This window comes from Neodiprion pinetum, chromosome 3 (genome assembly GCF_021155775.2).
Source record: "Neodiprion pinetum isolate iyNeoPine1 chromosome 3, iyNeoPine1.2, whole genome shotgun sequence".
Taxonomy (NCBI): Eukaryota; Metazoa; Arthropoda; class Insecta; order Hymenoptera; family Diprionidae; genus Neodiprion; species Neodiprion pinetum.
In genome coordinates, this window is record NC_060234.1 from 27,423,810 (window position 1) to 27,443,230 (window position 19,421).

Genomic DNA, 19,421 nt, shown 5'->3' on the forward strand with positions numbered 1-19,421 from the left:
TGTAAGTTGATAATCCCGAGCCGCGATGGAGGAGGACTGCGGTATAGTCGAGGCGCGAGAAACGCAGCAGCGGGAAAAGAAATCTCAGACAATGGAGCGGGGGTGCCGTCGGCGGGATTCTCGAGCTTACACACCCCTGCAGCTGCTGGAACCTTAATTTTCAAATTAATTATGAAACGCAGCTGGTGCGGAAGTTTTCATTTTTCAGAGCGTCCCTGGAATCGACGTTTTCGGACAAACTGTATAAAGCTTACGCCAGAGTAAAACACACACACACACACACACACACAATACATACACAAAGAAGCACGCGAAAAGAGAGGGAGAAAGGGAAGGTGGATGGCGTGAAGCGGGACCGCAGCGCGGGGGTAAAATAATGGGACAGGAAAGTGCTATTGTACACGCATAAATACAATTCTTGGATTAAAAAAAAAAGTATCGCCCCCTTTCTCGGCAGCGCTGGAGAGGATCGAGGTGGAGACCCGTTACCGCAATACTCGTAAAGAAGCGGTGGCTTCCTGCGAGAGATACAGCGGCAGTCTCGACCGGATCGAGAGTAGACTCGGTGAATTCAACCCCATACCACTAAGAAATGGCCCCTGGCAATGGGACTGACTGTGTTAAAAAACCGCGACTCAAACACACCCATTCTACACTCAAATACGTCCTCTCATTACTCTTGGATTACTCTTGCATTTTTCACATACCTTTCAAATTCCACGTGTTCGTCCAACTCACAAGACGTAACGTACCATGTTTTCATATTGTTGAAACAGGTGATGGATTTTTATGCCCAGACACGAGGCGATCAACCCCTAGCTTTTTGGGGCGGGTGAAATTTTTTTCTCTCATCCTTCGCCTGGTTCGCAGCGACGTATGTTTCGCTTTTTGAACGGGGCGCATAGACGAGGCGTATGAACTTGAGGCGCCCGTTGAGATTTTCCGGTCAGGTCCTGGGGCAACGGGGAGAATGGATGACCGGTTTTTCGCATCTTCCCCCTCGCCCCGCCCAGAGAGAATATACTATTTTACGAACCATAAAATAATATCGGTCTGTACCCGGGTCCGGAATTGATATCGGACTTTTGCGTGCAAAGTGTCCGATATCAGGGCAAGCGACCGCACGCGCGCGAGGAAGAATTCGTAACGAGCCAATCTCCCCCGGAGACGTATTTTTTCCTTGCCTTTTTCGTTTACTTTACCGCGCGCGGCTTCTCGTTGCAGGGAAGGGGGGAAAACGAGGCTCGGTCCAACTCAACCGAACTGTAAGACAACTTCTCGAAAGCAACCAGCCGTCCAAAGCTCGGCAGGGATGTACGGACAAGTCGGACGTATCCGGCTCAGTTTTATCATTTCAAAATCCTCCAATTCTCCTTTTATATACCTTACCTTTCCAAGAAACACATACCGCTGATACTCGCAGTGAATGCTTTTCTCCGAAAGTCATGTTCCACCCTCCATATTTACCCAAAAAGGATGTGGACAACCGTATCGCGAGCACGACATGTCGACCATTATTTTCTTTGAGAATCTCTTCGGTCCTTTATGCCAATGGTTTACAGTTTTTGAACGACCCTGTATTCAAAGCTCACCGTTTGCTGTACGTGGCATTTTGCGTGATTAAAGTTTCAAGAGCGGTCCGCGCGAGTCTACGAAAACATCTGACTTTGTTAATTTACAAAGAGAATGGGCAAAGAGAGTAAAGTCAAAAAGAAAAAATTAAAACTTTATACCTGCTCTGACGTTGCCGTACCGCCTTGCGTTTTAACCTCCAGCGTTCACGGCTATAAAGAGATTGCACTGCATAGGTTCAAGCGCAAAGCTTGAGAACCTCGCTCTTTTCACCGTAACGATCATTATCATTGTTATTTCGAGAAAAGGCATCAACCACGCAGTCGCCAACGCGTTATCTCTCTATGCTAATGTCACCGTCTTTCTCCTCCATTTTCCTCCCTCTCAGTCTATCTTTTTCTCTCTTCCTCTCGCCGCCACCCTTTTCATCCCAGCCTTCCACACGCATTATAAAGCCGTTGAGTCTCATCGTCCCTATATTTGCATTGTCTCTGCCGCTAATTCTATTTCCCCGTTGGTTGTTGGAAAGCGTGCGCGTGTGTTTTTGTCTGTGCACGCGAGCGTGAAGACACAACGAAGTTGTAACTACGCTGTGTCTCACCGATCAATTTTAAAATAATTTACGTCAGATGAAATTTTTTTCCCAACGTGGTTTCGTCTTAAATCGATCGTAATGGCTTTTTTACCGACTATAAGACAGGTTGTTTTCCGCACCTAAATCGTTTCACTTTCATCTTGCTTGCTCCGTCTTTAATTTCCGTCTTCTTCGCGCAGGTTTTGGTACCGTGCCATCGAACACCTCCCCATATGTTTCAGAACTGGCTTTTCTCCCGAGCGAAAGTAAGTTTGCGCTCAAATTGTATTTCAGGGTAGAAAATTGACAGTTATATTCTTTAAAAAAAAGTATGCTGCAACGGCTTAAGAGCTCGTCTGAACCAAGGGCGGCTCTCGCGACAAAAAAAAAAAAAAAAAAAAAGAAAAAAAAGAAAAAAAAATGGGTCGAGGAGGGGGGAGGGGGGAGGGAAGCAAAATTAAGGGGGACTGGATAAAGACGAAAATTCTCGCTGCGTAAAACGCGGATGAGGAATACACTCTTTCAAATATTTACCCCGCTAATGCACCAGGCAACTTTTAGTTTTTAATCCAGTAGCCGAGCAGCACGGGGTGGTCCGTATTCAATCGAACATCCCCCGAAAAAGTCTGGCGAGACGGGGAGCCGTGGGGAAAGTTTATGCGGCCTAAATTGCTTTTTAAATCCTACCTCGAGCCTGGCTCGCCCGGAGAACTCGGCGAGCATGGACGATGCGGAGTTTTACATTTCGCCTTGAGCCTTAGGCTCTGAGCGCAGCCTGAATTCGGGATCGAAAAAAAATGTCCGGAATATATGACGTGCTTTTTAGAGCGAGTCTCGCTTTGTTTCTTTTCGCCATCGTTCCAGCCCCAGATCTCGCCCTGTGCTGACCGAATGGGATAGGCTCAGTTAATCAAACCTGGAACAGGTCCCAGGTTCCTCTGGGAAGCAAAGGCTTTGCTGCACACGCGAGGGCGATAGGATACGTGAGTCGCCGACTGCCCCCGGGCTGTCATTAACCGGGTGTTACCCGCCCCTGCTCTCCCGGCCCTCCTCCTACACCCTACGTGTCATTCGTCTGCCCAGCAGACCGTATGAAAACAACGTTAATGTCATGCCACAGGGATCGAACCTCAAATTGCTCCTGCTTGATCATCCGCTACGGGAAATCGGGGCGAAGAATCCTTTAACGTGATTTACCTTTTCTCTAGTCCTTGTTGATCGACCGATTGTACAGACGATTTTCGATGGGAAGAATTAGTTTTTTTCAGTATCCATGCAACCACGAAGGTCTGCGAAATAAAGAAGGCAGGAAAATATATGATCTCGTAGATTAATTTAAAGTGACGAGTATGTGTGGTTTAAAGTACGTTGACGAGCCGTGACTGTGATGACTATAAATCGTAATATTTTTATTTCGAAATCGATGACAATTGCCATCAAGGTCGACCAATTACGTCAAGGGCCTTGATCTTAATTACCAATTCAAGGTATCAACTTGATATCTTCAGACAGACTAGGCCATTCTCCAGAATACTCATTTTTTCATTTCTTCGTATAACACCTATCAATCGCTACAGCTTATTGGAAAGTTGTGATATGATTTTTAGAAATCTTCAATCCACGGATCTTCTATGATCAATTCTATTGTTGGTCTGAAAAAAATAACAGGTTTCAAAACACACTTTCGACATGATTGAATTTGCACTTTCTCCAATTTGGCAAAGTTACTCGAATACCGCCTTGACGTCTTTCAAATGCAGCCAGACGTCGGGAGAAGGATGCCGACGATTTTCGCGAGCCTTTTCCACCTCTGTCGAAGCCTCTTTTTATACGGTTCGCCTGGGATACCTCAGAGCTAGCTCTGCCTTTGCAAACGTTTGCACAGTTGTCGTGCGTATTATTGTATGGGTTGTTGCCTGAAGCCTTTGCAATTTTGAGCAATAAAATAGCATCTTTACACGACGATGCCGGTGTTTTGCTTCGTCTTTGAAGTTCCACGGGATTCTGGACTCTTGGATGTTGCGACTGCCGAGGCAGACGTGTGTGGGAATATCTAAGGAGTTGCCTCTGCGAAACCGTGCAAGCAGAAAACGCCAACTGTGCACCGATGTAGGGCTCCAAAGCCTTCCCCGCTTCAAAGGAGACGCGCTTCTTGCTGTGGTTGCATTATCGTTGCTACACTGCAGCGTACTGGGATATACACATAATGTATAATAGGGTTATATATCTACCGTGTACGAGTTCAAACAGCATTGTATTTTTGTATCTTCGCTTCCACCTAAAGTGTACAAATGTTCTCGACAATCTTGCTTCAAACCATCGTTTGAAATCTTACTCCCTCTCGGAAGCAAATTCCAAATCTTATCCTCCTCAGATTGAGTTCAGGTATATTTGTACTCTTCCCCAAAGTCTCGTGTAACATTTTCAATAATTCGTATAGAATCAGAATTCGACAAAAACTTATCACCATAACAGATCATACTAGTTGTCTGCCAATGGAGTAAGATTTCACAAATTATCTTTCAATTTTTAAACTGATAACTCAATGTATTCTCTCTCTATGATAATATGTAGCGATTCTACAATACAGGTACGATATCAAATTAATACAAGCAATAAATTGTAATAATAAATCGCGGATGTAATTTTTTCCCATGGTTTGGGTATGATCGTACGTTAATTCCAAATATATGCAGCCTGCGCAAATTAGTACAACGCATAAATTATACGAGTAGGCAAATTATGCCGATCCTAACGGATATATATATATATATTTTCATTCATATTATTGGTCCAAATTGTCCTCGTCTGTTCCAAGGATTGGTTAATGGGTCGTTAATGTAACGAAACGCATCCCTTCGTAATGGAGTAATGAATTATTTAATGCGGCGGAATTACAAATTGATTAATTAAGAATCGAGGGACGTAGCTCCATGTGACATCAAAATTGGAAACCTGGAAATTTCGTCCACTATTTCAACTTCCTACTGTTTACTTGGAATACGTAGGTGATTCTTTTATGCGGGCCATTATTATTGTTTTCATTGTTTTTGGAGACCGTTGATACTTTGTTCAAACGGAAGAGCGACAAAGAAAAATCCAAGTCGTCGTATGAGTTTCCCCCTCTTTTCCTTTATTTTTACTTCGCTCTTTTTCCCCACCTTTTCCTACATAAAAGCTGAAACCCAAACGCTATTGTCCCAGCTTAAAAGAACACGGGTGAAGGGCGCGTACTTCTACAAACAGATTTCGGAATGAAAAGAATTAGTTGAGTGATGAGCTGCTCCACAAAAGGAAACTGCGCCAAGTATATTATCGTATAGGCCAGAGCTATGAGAGTAATTAGAAATACTTTGTTTGGCTCATAAGTAGACCAGAATTATTTCAGTTTGAATTTAAACCAGAGAATAATAATTACTGTCTCCGTATAACATTCCTCAACTGCGCTGCAATCCTCTTAATTGTAGGTATTTAGCTTTATACCAGTCGACGTAGGGAGTGGTGTGTCGACATAGTTGAGTCGGAGTTTCCGCACGCGTAAGAGCCAGACAGTAATTGTACTTTCCATTCTCGATAGCTGATTGTTCCGACTGAGAAATATCTCTCCACACTGCCACTTTGTTCTTATCCTCAATGGAACCTAAGATATCTTTGAAAACTGGCAAACTCTGAAGAGCCAGACGATCTTGCAATCAGTAAGCTTTGCTATACAGCATAACATAATTAGTCGGGGAAGTGTACCAGCTCACCAAACTTCCCGATTCCAACGCCACCCTCTGCGAAAATTGTGCGTCAAGCACATATTTTTCAATTGGAGGAAGCAGTGCAAAAGGTAAATCAGAGATAAGGTGAATTGATCCTGGAACTTGAGAGTCTGAGACTCGGTACTGGTCTGAACCCGAATTGATATACACATAACAATAAATCGCAACAATTGGTGAAGTGCGATGATAATTATCCCGCTGAAGTAATCGGGTTTAATCAAAATATCACATAATCACATGATTGATTGATCAATGGCTTATAAGATGACATATCAACTTCAAGGCGTTATATTTATTAATGCAATTTAGCGGTAGCTCGATGATATTTTTAACCATGTTGACTGAATTTATCAGTGGCCATCGAAATTCTGAGGTTCGTTAATTTGAATAGAATTACAAATTAGCAGACAATGTGGTTTAATTTATTTGTACTGCGCAGAGTAATTTGTCACAATGGTTCTTCGAATATCTAATATCGGGAATGAGGCGAAGTGAATCAATTAAAATCGTGCCTAGCTATCGCGCCGTGTGGCTGGTCACGCCTTTATTGCCGGTTGGTTAGATCCGCGCATAATTTTCAACGCAATTCTTATTGTTCCGTCTAACATTCGTAATTTACGCAAATTCGTAACAACTGCAGGATTGCTGCCATTTCTCCATTCGAAAGATTAAAATTAAGGTAGGTGAAACCTGAATATGGTTCGGTCCCAGCGTGGCCTAGTGTAATTACAAGTAATGTATTCAAAACTGTGTTACGGCATAGCACCGGGTAACGTATATAACACGAGGTACGTATTACGCTTCGATTACACGGCGAAGGCGGAATTTATTCTCAACCTTACGCTATGCACACATCCTCGAAGCTCAACGAGCCATGCTAAATATATGCAATGTATCGTATCCCGAGCGCACCGAGATGGTATTACTATCCGGATCCGACCTGATGCCTGCTGGTGAACGTCTAGAAGATACTCTCGTGAAAATCGGATCGTGATGGTAACTTTAATAGCTTGTGATTTCGTAGATTTTCAACGTATGCGAACCACGATACCTGTGGTTCTATGTTTCCAGAGAGTTGAAGGGACGCGGGTGGCGGCACCCGCTGCCACAAGTCATTAATATTCTCGCTTCTTCCAGTTTTCGTAAGGCACCACTCAAAGCATCCCGGGGTATTTACTCACTCGAATCAAGATGAATAAATATTATTTCATGAGTGTAAGTAAGCAAGCCACCTGCAATTTCACCTCCGGGAACTCTCAACGTTGAACGATAATTAATTCGCTCGGCAAGTACAAGCTGGATGCGTGTACATTGTACACACACGTATGCATGTATACGCGTATATAGACGTGTGCGCGTGTGTGCGCTTGGCATCTCTGATAAGTGACTCCCCGAGAACACGTGATAAACAAGAACGATATCGCGGTATAAGTGAACAGCGAAACGTGCAACGAGGTGGAGCCGCCGGCACTCCTGCCCCTCCAGAGATACGTCCCACACAGCCTCAATGCCATATCAATTTGTCATAACTCTCTCCTAATGAGATACTTACCATTAGGGGCACCTTGAATGTCTCTTCAAATTGCTGTACATTGTGTCGGCGTCTCGTCCTTATCAGATACTCTGTATAGACAGGGATCGCACGAGATGGGGGTGACAGTCTTGAATTATTCACGGCGTGCCGGCGGGGTCTGCGCAAGGTGGTCCTCGGAGCATGGTCACTGCCATTGGCCGGTGTACATGGTCCCGCAACGTACATACATATACCCTCTGAATGGTCTGTAATTAAGTCACAACATTGACGTACGGAGCACCGAGATGCCAGGAACAAACGCGCCAAATGAACACCCTCCGTGTGTCTTGACGCCGCGACGACCCTTCGAGAACGTTTTCACCTACGGGCGACTTTTATCACTGAAACCAGCCGGCAGCGAACCGGCCAGGCTGGTGTAAGCTGAGAAAGGTGCCTTTAATGATTTTCATTCCTTCATCTCGAAATTTCCTAGTGCTAAATGTAGTGCTCGTGATATCAAAGATGGCATGAAATGGAAATATATGTCTTTATACGCTGAGTCACCACGTAGGTAATTACGAAATCATGGTCACCGATGTTTCGAACTTACACTCTAGTTTTCCCCATTTCACATCGAGCCATTTTTCGGTGCACGTCATTTTTCTACATTGATTCTAAATTAAATCCGGGGAGTCTGAGCATGGTCTGAAACATTTCGCCGGGTGATTTTCCATGGCTCTAATATGGTTCTTCCAAACTTCTGATCTGCATGCCTAGGGTCACGACTTTGATTAATACTCTTCATCGTCGGGGACAAGCCAAGGGATGTGTAACCGGTTTTGGACGTGGAGTGAAGTGAACCGGCGTCGCGTGCGGTCGTATCCACTGCGTCCAGTGCTCGCTGATTTTCAAAAGGTCAATAAAGCTGCACTTTGTATACCGTAATTAAAGACCCGTGGAACTAATGGAGCACTCCCCCCCCCATCCATCCCTCGACCCCCCGTACCCGCGCATTAGTAATAACGCTGTTATCTGACTCTAGTACTACTTCCATTCCACTCTTTCTGTCTCACTCTGGCTTTGTGCCCGGCTTTTCATCGTCTATAATTACACTTTGTTCGCTCATTCATTTCGTGGTTGAGTTTCGAATTCGCCTGGGTATAGTGCTGCGAAATTAAATTGGACAATTCGGGCGTGTTGCTCGTACGTAAGTTTGTAGCGACGATGCTGCTTCTCTATTGATTATAAACTGGTGCATCGATCACGTTCATTTTAATTATTCTAACTGTGATTATTGTTACCTTCGTGAGGTAAAAGTTGGCAGGTTTGAAGGTTCGGCTCTTGAAGCACAAGCTTTGGCCAAAACGATCCTATTGGGCAAGTTTTTTCTCGAAAGTGTTATTCGCTCGCGACACAGCTGGTCAAAGAATAGACTCTCATCAATTTCCATTCATCCTTCATTCTTTCCCTTTTACAGTAATAAATTACTCAATCTGTAGTTCCGCCACTTTTCCTCCTCTTCCATCTTCACTACCTTTATTCTATTTCTACCCGTTTCCACTGATTCGCACGAACAATTTAACCCGGACCTATTTTCACGTTGCCGCGTCCCTCTTTTTTTGATACAAGCTTTTGAAATAAGATCCTTACACCGGTAAATCGCTTTTCTGCTTTCCCTCCGTGCAGCTTCCTTTTTCTCATACCTTGCGTATGCTGATTCCTGTTTCGTCTTCCGGAGAACTGATATCGTTGCCAACCCCGTCGGACCCAGCAGCACCGTATCACCTTGTCACCAGCAAGATTTTACGAGCGTCGCTAGCCCCGGATCCGTGTCATCAACCTTGTTATTGTGGTATGAATATCCTCCTGAAATTCCAATTACGCAAACTTCCGACACGAGGCAGACGTAGAATCCAATATAACGATCGGGACTGCGAAGAAGCTAGGCGATGCGGAAAAGAGACACAGGGTCGTAGGCGTGTATCGAATTTCTCAACCTGATCGCGGCATTTTCGATGTATATGTATGAAAAACAATTTTCAAAACTTTTTCACGTTGCGGGATACTTGCTTTGTTTACTGTCTGGCAGTTAAATATGAGAAATTGTCCATAACATGCATTACCTCCTGTCTTGATTTGGTACTATCTGAATGTTTTATTTTTTTAACACTTGCGCTCCTTTTAACATTTCACCGTGAATCGTGGTGAAAATCACACTCGACGCAAAATTTTATCGTCGATCCAAGAATATGATAGTGCTCATTGGAATGTAGATCAATGTTCACGGAAATTATGCTAACGCAGTTGAGGGGGTAAATTCGTAAATGCTTAACGAGTTCTGAGTGATACGAATCATGATTCCCTGACAAGTTACGGCGATCGAAGAAACGAGTTAGTATACTGAGAGTGTATCATTTATTCAAAGAATTTTTTTATGTCGTCAAATGAATTCTCTTTCTGCTGCATTCTCGATAAATCCACGTTTCCATAATTTCCACGTATTTAAATACAGTTGGTCTGATAATTTCGATATACAAAACCAGATCAGTTTTTTTCCGTGCAATTTTATGTTTGATTTATAGGGATTTAAGTATGAAGCACACCTCTGGGGAATACAATATTTCGCAAATAGTACTACCTTCCACCTGATTATCCTTCTTAGAATTAGTACAAAAAGTGCTGCGGCGAGATAGAGAGAGAGAGAGAGTTGAATTAAAAAATTCCCATGGGAGACATGGGACCTCGAAAAATACAGCATTACTTTTAACGCGTGAGCTGCACACGTCCCTCTTAAAACTTGCATCTCATGTAAAATGTATTCTGAAACAATCTGCGTTTATATTTTGAACCGTAATAACGTTGTTTTTATATTCTATGTTCCAGGTAAGTTCCAGCACTGATTACATTCCCCTCGAGGTACTATAGTTTTCTACACTATGCTGATAAAGCAAGAGGTGAGTGCCTATTTTTCCAGCACGTGAGTGCGCCGGGCATCGTACTCGGGACCCCATTTTCTTGAACTAATTTTCCACTCTCTCCCCCATGAAATAATTGTCCCCCTTCAGCTTTTAACCAGAAGAATATATATACACGTAACACTTAGTCGCAACTGTGACGGAGATTTTCTAGATTTTTTGTCGTCGAAATTACTTCAGTTGCCACCCCTGTAGCGACGGTCGTTGTTGTAATCAAAAAACTTGCGCTGTAAAATGACGCCGACCAAAATAATTCAAGAAATATACCTCGCCTGCAGCGAGGAAATCTAATGTCAAATAATACGCCCCTGGCTGCGCGCCTCCTGCGGCAATACGGATTCAACTTGCGAACGTTATTCTTACCGTACCATGAACTATTTTATCAAGATTTCGCAAAACACTCCGCGTATCCGAGTTTCACCCTGATCGTTCGATCTGTCATATCAAATCCTTTAGATATGAGAGGTCTATTATTTCCCTTATACTTAAAAAAAAAAAAAAATTTTATCACGTAAATCGTCGCGTAATTGTAGATCATTCTGCTCTGCTTATTCCAGTTAAAGCATCTACGCCTAGAGGGTCACGCGTGATTATTAATTTTAAAGAGGTGCAGAAAATTACTGTCGCAAGACCAATTTCTCGATCAATATCGATCGCGACCATTATTTTATCATACATCGGTAGCAGAACTTGAAATACATCGTACAATATATATATATATGCGTGTGTGTGTGTATGTGTGGTAAAAAAAATAGCACCGAATTTTAATTTACTAATTCCTGGCTAATAAAATAGTACCAGGTCATTCTCAATCACCTCCGACAATATTCACCTCTCCGCACGTCGAAGTTACACCTCTATTGATATGTGACCGGGAAACGGACGTGGAAAATATTTCATTGACGAGTGGTGAAAAATCTTGCTGCTGATATATTTGGTTGAAAATTCAGTGAGAGAGATCATAGATAACTGGTATCTGTGTTCCTGTCAGGCATTTCACGCGTCGGTGAAAATGCAAATTCGCGAAAAATAAACCGCAGTTATAGCTGCGCGGTTAATGTTTCTACGTATATCTGCATCATTGTTCAAAGCTGCGAAATCTAAATTCAAATATTGTGTGTTATCCGAACACGTAAGGGAATACGATATCCACACACGGCTACTGCACCACTTCAGCACATTGTAATTTATATACCACTTAGACACTCGCTTAATTAGCACTAGAGTTATCATCTATTCGTTAACACGATAGCGCGAATGTGCAGTAATTACCTAGGGAGCGTAATACTGTGGGATCGTGTAATCGCCCATTTACGTTCCTCGCCGAAACGCCTTTAGCGATACTTTAAATCAGATCTTGGAACAATATTAACATTTACTCTAAACATTCAATGATTTTCCTTATAATGGTACATTTTTAACCATATTTTACGACGGTTGAAATCGTGTTTCCTTCGATACGACGGCTACCTCTTGATAAGTTATGAAAAATCACACAACCACTACTTCGAGTTGCGTCTTTTCACTTTGAAATAGAAGCTAATGAAAGATTGGATTCTAACAATGTCCTCATCCTGAATTATAGGGTCGTGCCAGTCTTTTTATCACGTTTCAAATAAAGCATCGTATGGTAGAAATACGTGGCATGCACGGTTGTATTAGCAGGCATGCAGTCACGTCTGAATAATACGTGTCTGTGCTGTTGAAGGAATTTTTTCAGAAATGTATTGCATTGGCACGTGTGCACAAGGAGCTTTCTCCGGGAAAAATGAAGTATAGCTTGCAGCACCATCGCGAGATCGACGCAGTTTGCGTTTTAAATATCCAACACGTATGTGAGTTTAAAACAAAGGCCAGAGGCGTCGCGACGCGCAAGTCTGCCTTAATGCGAATTCATGAACGGTTTAATTTGGAACTCCGATAACAGAATGGAACCTTCGCACTTCGAAATGATCGCGGGTCGACAAGCACGGCTCTCAATTTCTCTCCAACACCCACTCGACACAGTCCCCGCAGATGCTCGAAGCCTCTTCTCGTTCCTGAGAATGATTCTCGCGGTATCAGTTTCATTCCCAAAGAAGTTTCGATCGGCCCGTTTTCCTCGGCGTGCAAACACTCGCTGACCCAATCCTTTGAGTGAATCCACGATTGGTCAGCCGGCCGCGGCCGAACCTGGTAGCTGGGCTCGGCTGGGGAAGAATGGTAGATTCTCTGGTGACCTTCCTTGAATCCTCGGATTCCCTCCCGACCGCGAACCCGGTCCCTCGATCGCACGCGTTACTCCCAATGTTCCAACTATGAACGGACACAATGGATCCATCTGCCCGACCATCAATTCACTCGCTCGCCTACCTCTCGTCGTCCCTCCGTCGTGGTACACTTGAGCCGCAGAAATGTTTGCATTTACGCGGGGGCCGAGCAGGCAGCCCCGTGAAAGCTTTAGAACGAAGCGACAACCCAAGTACGCCCTACGCCACCCCCTTCGCCTCGCCTTACTTTGGGCTTTCGTACGCGCTACCCGCGTACACGTGATACGAAACTGCGACGCGACGACGCCGCGACGCCGAGGGACGAATGACGCGACATCGAAAGCTGGGAAGATTGAAAGAGCGTTCAAGTGACAAGGAGCAAAGTGCCGTGACCCGGTAAATAATTTAAAGAATGTAAAGCTGGGGGAATAACAGTATTACGTATTGACGGCATATATTATACGTATATGTTATGCATATTTGCTATGTCAACTTTGAACCAGAATATCGAAATTTTACTTTTTTTCTTTTCATACGTGTGTACAATAGCGCTGCAGGTCAACACGATTTTTGCGTCTGACCAATGAATGGATTTATCTGATTTCTTTCACCTTGATCAAATCGTTATTATGCTCCGAAAACTTTGTTCACGTGAGCAGAAGAATTATATTTTAGAGTTCAACGAGGATTAATTGGATCTAAATTATACCAACCGTCGGTGATCGGTTCGATCAGGTAATATCAAACTTTTCAACTGTAAGACAGGTTCACGCAGCAAAAAACAGTTGATAAATTAACCGTAATTGATCGGTGTGAACCATTATAAATTAACCTTTACAGTCAGTTCAGAAATTTAACATGAGATAAAATATTAAATTTACACCATCTTACAGTCTATAAAAGTCTAGATTGAATTTTTCCAACAATGCATTTTTGAAAAATTTATTCAAAATTAGCTTCCTTAAATTGGCAGTTAAAAGTAGACAAAGTTTCTTTCCTGAGGTTCTGATTACAGTAACAAATTTTGATCAATTGGTACGGACATCTATTTTCGTTCTTCTAGGCAAAAGCATCAAACGTGAAATTGAAAGACATCATTTTAATTTTTTGAGTGGTGTAACCGATTTTCTTACGTTTCACGCGAAGCAGAACTACTGCCAACCGTTAATATCAAAACCGTAAAATAAAAAGTTTGCACAAATAGTTGGTAATGTCACCAGGCGGAGTCCATCGACCCACGGTCTCGAATGAAATTATTACCGATCCGCGTTATGTCTGACTCTAGCAGAAAGATGAAGGAAAAGCTTCGATCGGGGTTTAGCAAACCACGCTGCCCCGTCTCCGACCCATTACTATTATGCTTAAACCTACCCATTATTTTTCTCGTTCGTGTTTCAATTAGGAATTTAATAACCTTCATTACTGCTGGCGAATTAGCATAATCCCCTCCAGCTCCGCCAATTAACAACTGAAAAAGCGCCCGGGTTTTCAGAGTAAACGACCGCTTTGTATTGGCGAACGAATAAAACGATTCGAGATCAAAGCGTCGCGTCCTCCCGTTTCCGACTCGCGCCGCTGCTCATCCGCTCGATTCTTATAACTGATTCTCGCAGAGTCAATCCGAGGCTGTCTAAAGTACACGGTTTTTTCATATTTTTTCCTTCGTTTCTCATTCTCATTCTCATTCTCGTTTGTTGCCTCAATCCGTCGCTGAAGGCTGTCGATTGCCTTTTATGTAGCTAATTGGAAAATTAACTCATTCGAAGCGAGAGAAGTTTTTGCGAGACAAGATATATGTTACGTAATACGTATACAGGTATACGCGATCTAAATTCTCGGGTATCTCGGCGAAGGTTTCCGATGTAACTAACAATATTTCCTGCCAGCGATATTAGTGGCATACCAGGTACTCGGTCGACGTTCGGGTTGAATTCAGAGTCCAGCGCACATTAACGGAGATAGCGAGTCCGCTCAAACGTATAATTGCAGGACGAGGCAATTGAGATACTCCCTTGGGAGCGGCCTTGCGCCACATGCCTCCTACCCTTCCTACGGTTCTCTCGATAAGATGCCATCCCTGTTCCTCTTCCTCAATGCTCTCCTTCTACGAGCCTCCAAACTGATAACCGAATTCGCAACGGTATCGTACAGCGATCAGCCCGCGATATATTCGCCACCTCCAAACGCTTCGAAGTTCGGTGAAAGTTTCAATGACCGTTGATAGCATCAATTGTTACCTGCATCTGCTTTCTTTGATCCTCGCATACGCGTGTTTTTATTGATTTTACGAATGCGGAACGCTACTGATACGATGTGTTTACTTATTTTTGCGTCTATGAATTCGGGCAAGTAGAAAGAAATTTTTTCGGAGGAAATTGACAAAAGCAAGAAACACCATTGCGGGTCAAAATTTCTCATCATCATTTCCGTAAAGTCATATCTTCTGAAACTAATCGCACGATTACAGTCTGAAACAATATGCAAACTCCAGAAAAATCTAATATCCGCGAAATCATTTAATACCTGTACATACGATATTATTAAAGTTGCCACACGTATCCTCAATGCGGTGATTTTGTCAAGGAATTAATAAAACGAGGCAAGTGATACCAACACTGGGTAGAATGGCAGCTTGCCGAATGAATTGCAAACGGCGACATTTCTCACAAGTTGGGAATTTGCAAAGCGAACATACATGTGCACGCAGAGAGAGAGAGAGAGATAGAGAGAGAAAGAGATGCACGTAGGTGTAACACGAGCGAATGTACCCCACCATCGATATACATATATGGAGGAGCCAGGGAAGTTGGCTGTACCCGCAACTAATTATACACTATTCCGCACTTGATTTCCCCGAGGGCAAAAAATAGAGGAAATACATCAGAGGGCCCCGACGAGAGTAATAAGCGCCATTAAGATCCGCCACCCACCAGCCCACTTTTACCTTCTTGTTCTCTCCCACCCCGAGAGCGGCTGCACCGGCCTTCGTTCGCGTCGCGGATTGCTTATTAATGGGCGCACTTTATCCAATTAGAATAAATTACCCCTATTCGTTCTTTGCCTTACCTTGCACAGCGGAGCTGCTCGTTCACGAATTTGGAAAAATTTTTCAACCGGGGAATATATTATGTGCTGATTTTTCACTCGTTATTCAACTATCGCAATTGCGAGCTTGCAGAAAACCGTCCGCCCTGCACTTATATTGCGCGAACATAGGTATGTCACTGATCTGTGAGCAGCCTTATAATATGTCTCGAAAATTCGAGGACGTTTATTTCAGACCATTTTTCTGCTAGCTTACGAAAATATCTAACGACGTCCGACTTTGCGGTGAAGAAATTTTCTTTACAGCTATAACAATCAGCGAATTATGTAAGCGGTGAAAATAAAGGTTTCAATTAGCGGCGGAGGAAAAAAAAAACGCGAAAAAGACCTCCAATAATCGTGTCTGAGGAGTCGCGGTAGGAATGATGGGTGGGATGGGACGAGGGAGGGCCAAAGGCCAAAGGAATTTACTGGATATTCTTCGTGTCAGCAGTCTGTAGGCCGTACCTTCGAAGCGCTTAATTCGGTTCGACGGAATCGCGCTGCGCAAGCTTTGAGCAAACGAACTTCGATACGCGGGGTGGATCGGTGGGGTCCTTGAACCGTGAAGGATTCGATAGAATTTTTCATATTCAACTGCACGCGCATATCGAACTCCGCGCGTTGTACGTTTCAGTATACGGTTGCTGGGGGGAAGCAAGGTCAGTAAGTCTGAAGACGTCTCGTAGGTGCGTATGGGAAGGTGAAAAGCTGAGGGTACAGTTTCACTTAGCCTTAATCAGAAGATATTGCCAAGAGTACCAAAGGCACTTTGCCGACCGGCGGAGAAAGCCTCGGGCCGCCGCCGCCGCCGCGCTGTTATTAAAAGGCGGGGTGGTTGGTCCCTTCCTCTCTTTATTTTCCGGGCATGCAATAGGCTAGGACTTAAGAGTGTTCCTATGTCAACCTTTGTACTTTTTAGCGGGAATCCACAGCCACCATACATTTCCCATGTGATGCAATAAGACGACTTCCCTCCTCCTCCCGAGCTTCCATATACGCGGGGAGAAAGGGGAGGTTATGAGAGTGTATGCGGAAAGAAGAAACGGGCAATGGGGGAGGAGACGTGGTATTTCTTAATTTCTTTTTCAAACCATTATCGTGAAATAAGACAGCGTGAAAAATGGAGATGTCTTACATATTTTCGTAATGAAAAAAGAACGAACCCTCGACTCCGCTTTGCTGTTCCCTTTTTCATATCTATTTTCTTCTCCGTCTGCATATCTTATACGCTTTGCTCTCGTCTCTTTTGCGCGTGGCATCGACGTTATACGTGCCAGAGTTTTCCTTGATCGATGCCAATAGATCATTATTTTTCACGATATTTCTCGAAGCTCCTTCGGCCTGAAAAGTTCAACCCTCTATCGAAAAATTTTCACGAATTCATCAACTAGACCGAATGTTTTTAAACCATTTAAAATCTCAGTCTTTACACAGACAGTTTTAATTAAAAATTTCAGCCTACGTTACAAGTGCGTATTAATTTGACGAAATATATCATTTTTCCTCGTTTCTAGCGAATCGTTATATTGTCAAAAAAGCGAGCTTGCAAAAATAGACTGCAAGTATTTCACAAATATCCAGCTTCACTTCACTTTGACGTACGTAAACTACACGGACGTATCGGCGATATGATTGATAATAATAAACGTGCTTTCGTCACTGTCACTACGTGCAGCGGCTAGCATCGCTGAAAAAAATCAAAATAATAAAAATCGCGCCACGTCAAAAGAGAGGAGAAAAATAATTTACAGCAGGTAAATAAAATTCGCGGAAGCTCGGAGATGGAATGGGCGTTGATGCAGGGGTTCGACTGGCTTTCGGAGGACGAAAGTGGAAACATCGAGAATTGGATATTCGTGGTCGAGGTGCTTTATACTTGCCGATTGGAATCACCACGAGCCGAATTTCACGCAGAGTGGCTCAGACTCCGTCGAACTTGGCTTTACCGGCCGAATATACATACGGTATGTAATACGCATCGTGTCGTCGGTGCGCTAATTAGTGCAATCTCCGTATCTGATTGAGACAAATTTTACGAATTTCAATTAATGAGCACAGCGTTTGTCTAGTCGGACAATCCCTGCCAATCCTATCGATCTAAACCATGAAATAATAATATACACAGCTGTGCGAACGATGATAAATTCACAATAACAAACGTAAATAGCCGTTCAAGTCGAGAAGACTTTTTTTTTATCGAAGGCGCAACAAGGCTAGAAAAGTAGAGGTATTTTTCTCCACGACGTGTTAACAAACGACTGACAATGAGCTCAGGAGAAAATTTCATCAATCACTGTGAGCACCCTGCAGGGCGCGAGGCAGAATGTGGAAGGGAGGTAGATGCGCGTACGTACACGTAAAGTCGAACCGATATTCTACGTCTGCTTCTGGACTCTGATTTAACATCCAATATTTGAGTGCGAAGGTTTTCAATCAAGACCGGAGTTTACACAACAGCCCGCGGCGGTAGGACCCAACTCGATTTCAGAATTCGAAGGCTTGTAGAAGCTCTGAAGAAGCGATAACGACGAAGATTCCAGAGACGTCAAGCAAGCCCAACTACTTTCCTCAGTCTCTTCACCTCTCCGATAATTTCTCTACAGCGTTTTTCGTTTCCCAGCTCAGTAAAAAAATCTTTCTTTGATTTTTTCACTTGTTCTATTCGTCATCACCTTCCAGAGAAAACGCTGCGTGTCTACTTTCATTTCGCTCGACTTCTTTCAACGGCTTCATTATATCTGTATCACTCAACGGGAGAATGCCGTGTGCATACAGGAAGTGCCAAGATGGGATACGAATCCACGCGACGAGCGTGTATATTATTAGTTACGCCTGCCTCCGCGATCTCGTCTGTCTACACGGAAGGCAGCCGTACTTAATACTCGTTCTGCAAAGTCAGCACACAATTCATATTTAGTTTCTTCGGTGCCTGTCGGGGGTGCGAGAACCGTGGGGTTGATGCTAGGCTCTGAGCCGACCTGCAGAGGGGTCAGAATTCCGAGGGGGCGAGAAAATGTCGGGGAAGTTGAAACTTCCGAGTTTAGTTTACTTAGGAAAGAATGCTTCATTAGTCCTACAGGGAGCAGGGGCCGCGGGACGAGATTTTGAAAACCAAACTTTTTCCTAAACTCCCGTTTCTACCCGCTGGAAGAAAATCGTATCGGGCGTAAGCTTTTTAAAGCACACGCAGCTTGTGAAAAATATAAGAAAAAAATCTGCGCAGGAATGATATACCTACACTATATTTGTCATTAATCTCATCATTTCAATCCATTCTTCTTACCGTCCGTTCACATCGATTTTCTTCTCAGCAGAAAAATATTTTTGGAATATCAATTTTTTCAATCCTATTTCGACGATACAATTGCGCGGCACAACTTCCTCACAGCTATGAGCTTCCGAGGTTTCATTTCCCATTGCCGTGATAGATTGAAGCACTAATTGAGTTAATTTGAGAACAAACGATCTCGGAGGTAAATTCGATGCCGTAAAGTACGAAAGGAAGAGTTTTTTTTTTTTTTTTACACATATTCATATACCAGACAGGTAAAACAATCACACCCCGTAAATAATTTACGAATTTTATTCTACGAACGACAATCACATATCTACGGAGAAGAAGTAACGTCGCGACGGTGACGTTCTTTCGGCGATATATCGGTATTCCAACGCCTCGGCGTTAACGAC

General features: G+C 43.4%; 1 protein-coding gene across 8 annotated transcripts in view; it reads left to right on the forward strand.

Moving 5' to 3' along the window:
* The window catches only part of bru3 (bruno 3), a 537,074-nt gene that overhangs the window by 329,366 nt on the left and 188,287 nt on the right, over nucleotides 1-19,421 (forward strand). The window contains exon 1 of one of the 8 annotated variants that reach the window (XM_069134113.1): nucleotides 10,339-10,377. The exons of the other annotated variants lie outside the window; for them this stretch is intronic. Within the exon in view, the coding sequence (XP_068990214.1) occupies nucleotides 10,360-10,377 (18 nt within the window). The 5' untranslated portion in view covers nucleotides 10,339-10,359. Of the gene's footprint in view, nucleotides 1-10,338; nucleotides 10,378-19,421 lie in introns of those variants that run through there. 8 annotated transcript variants of the gene reach the window in all.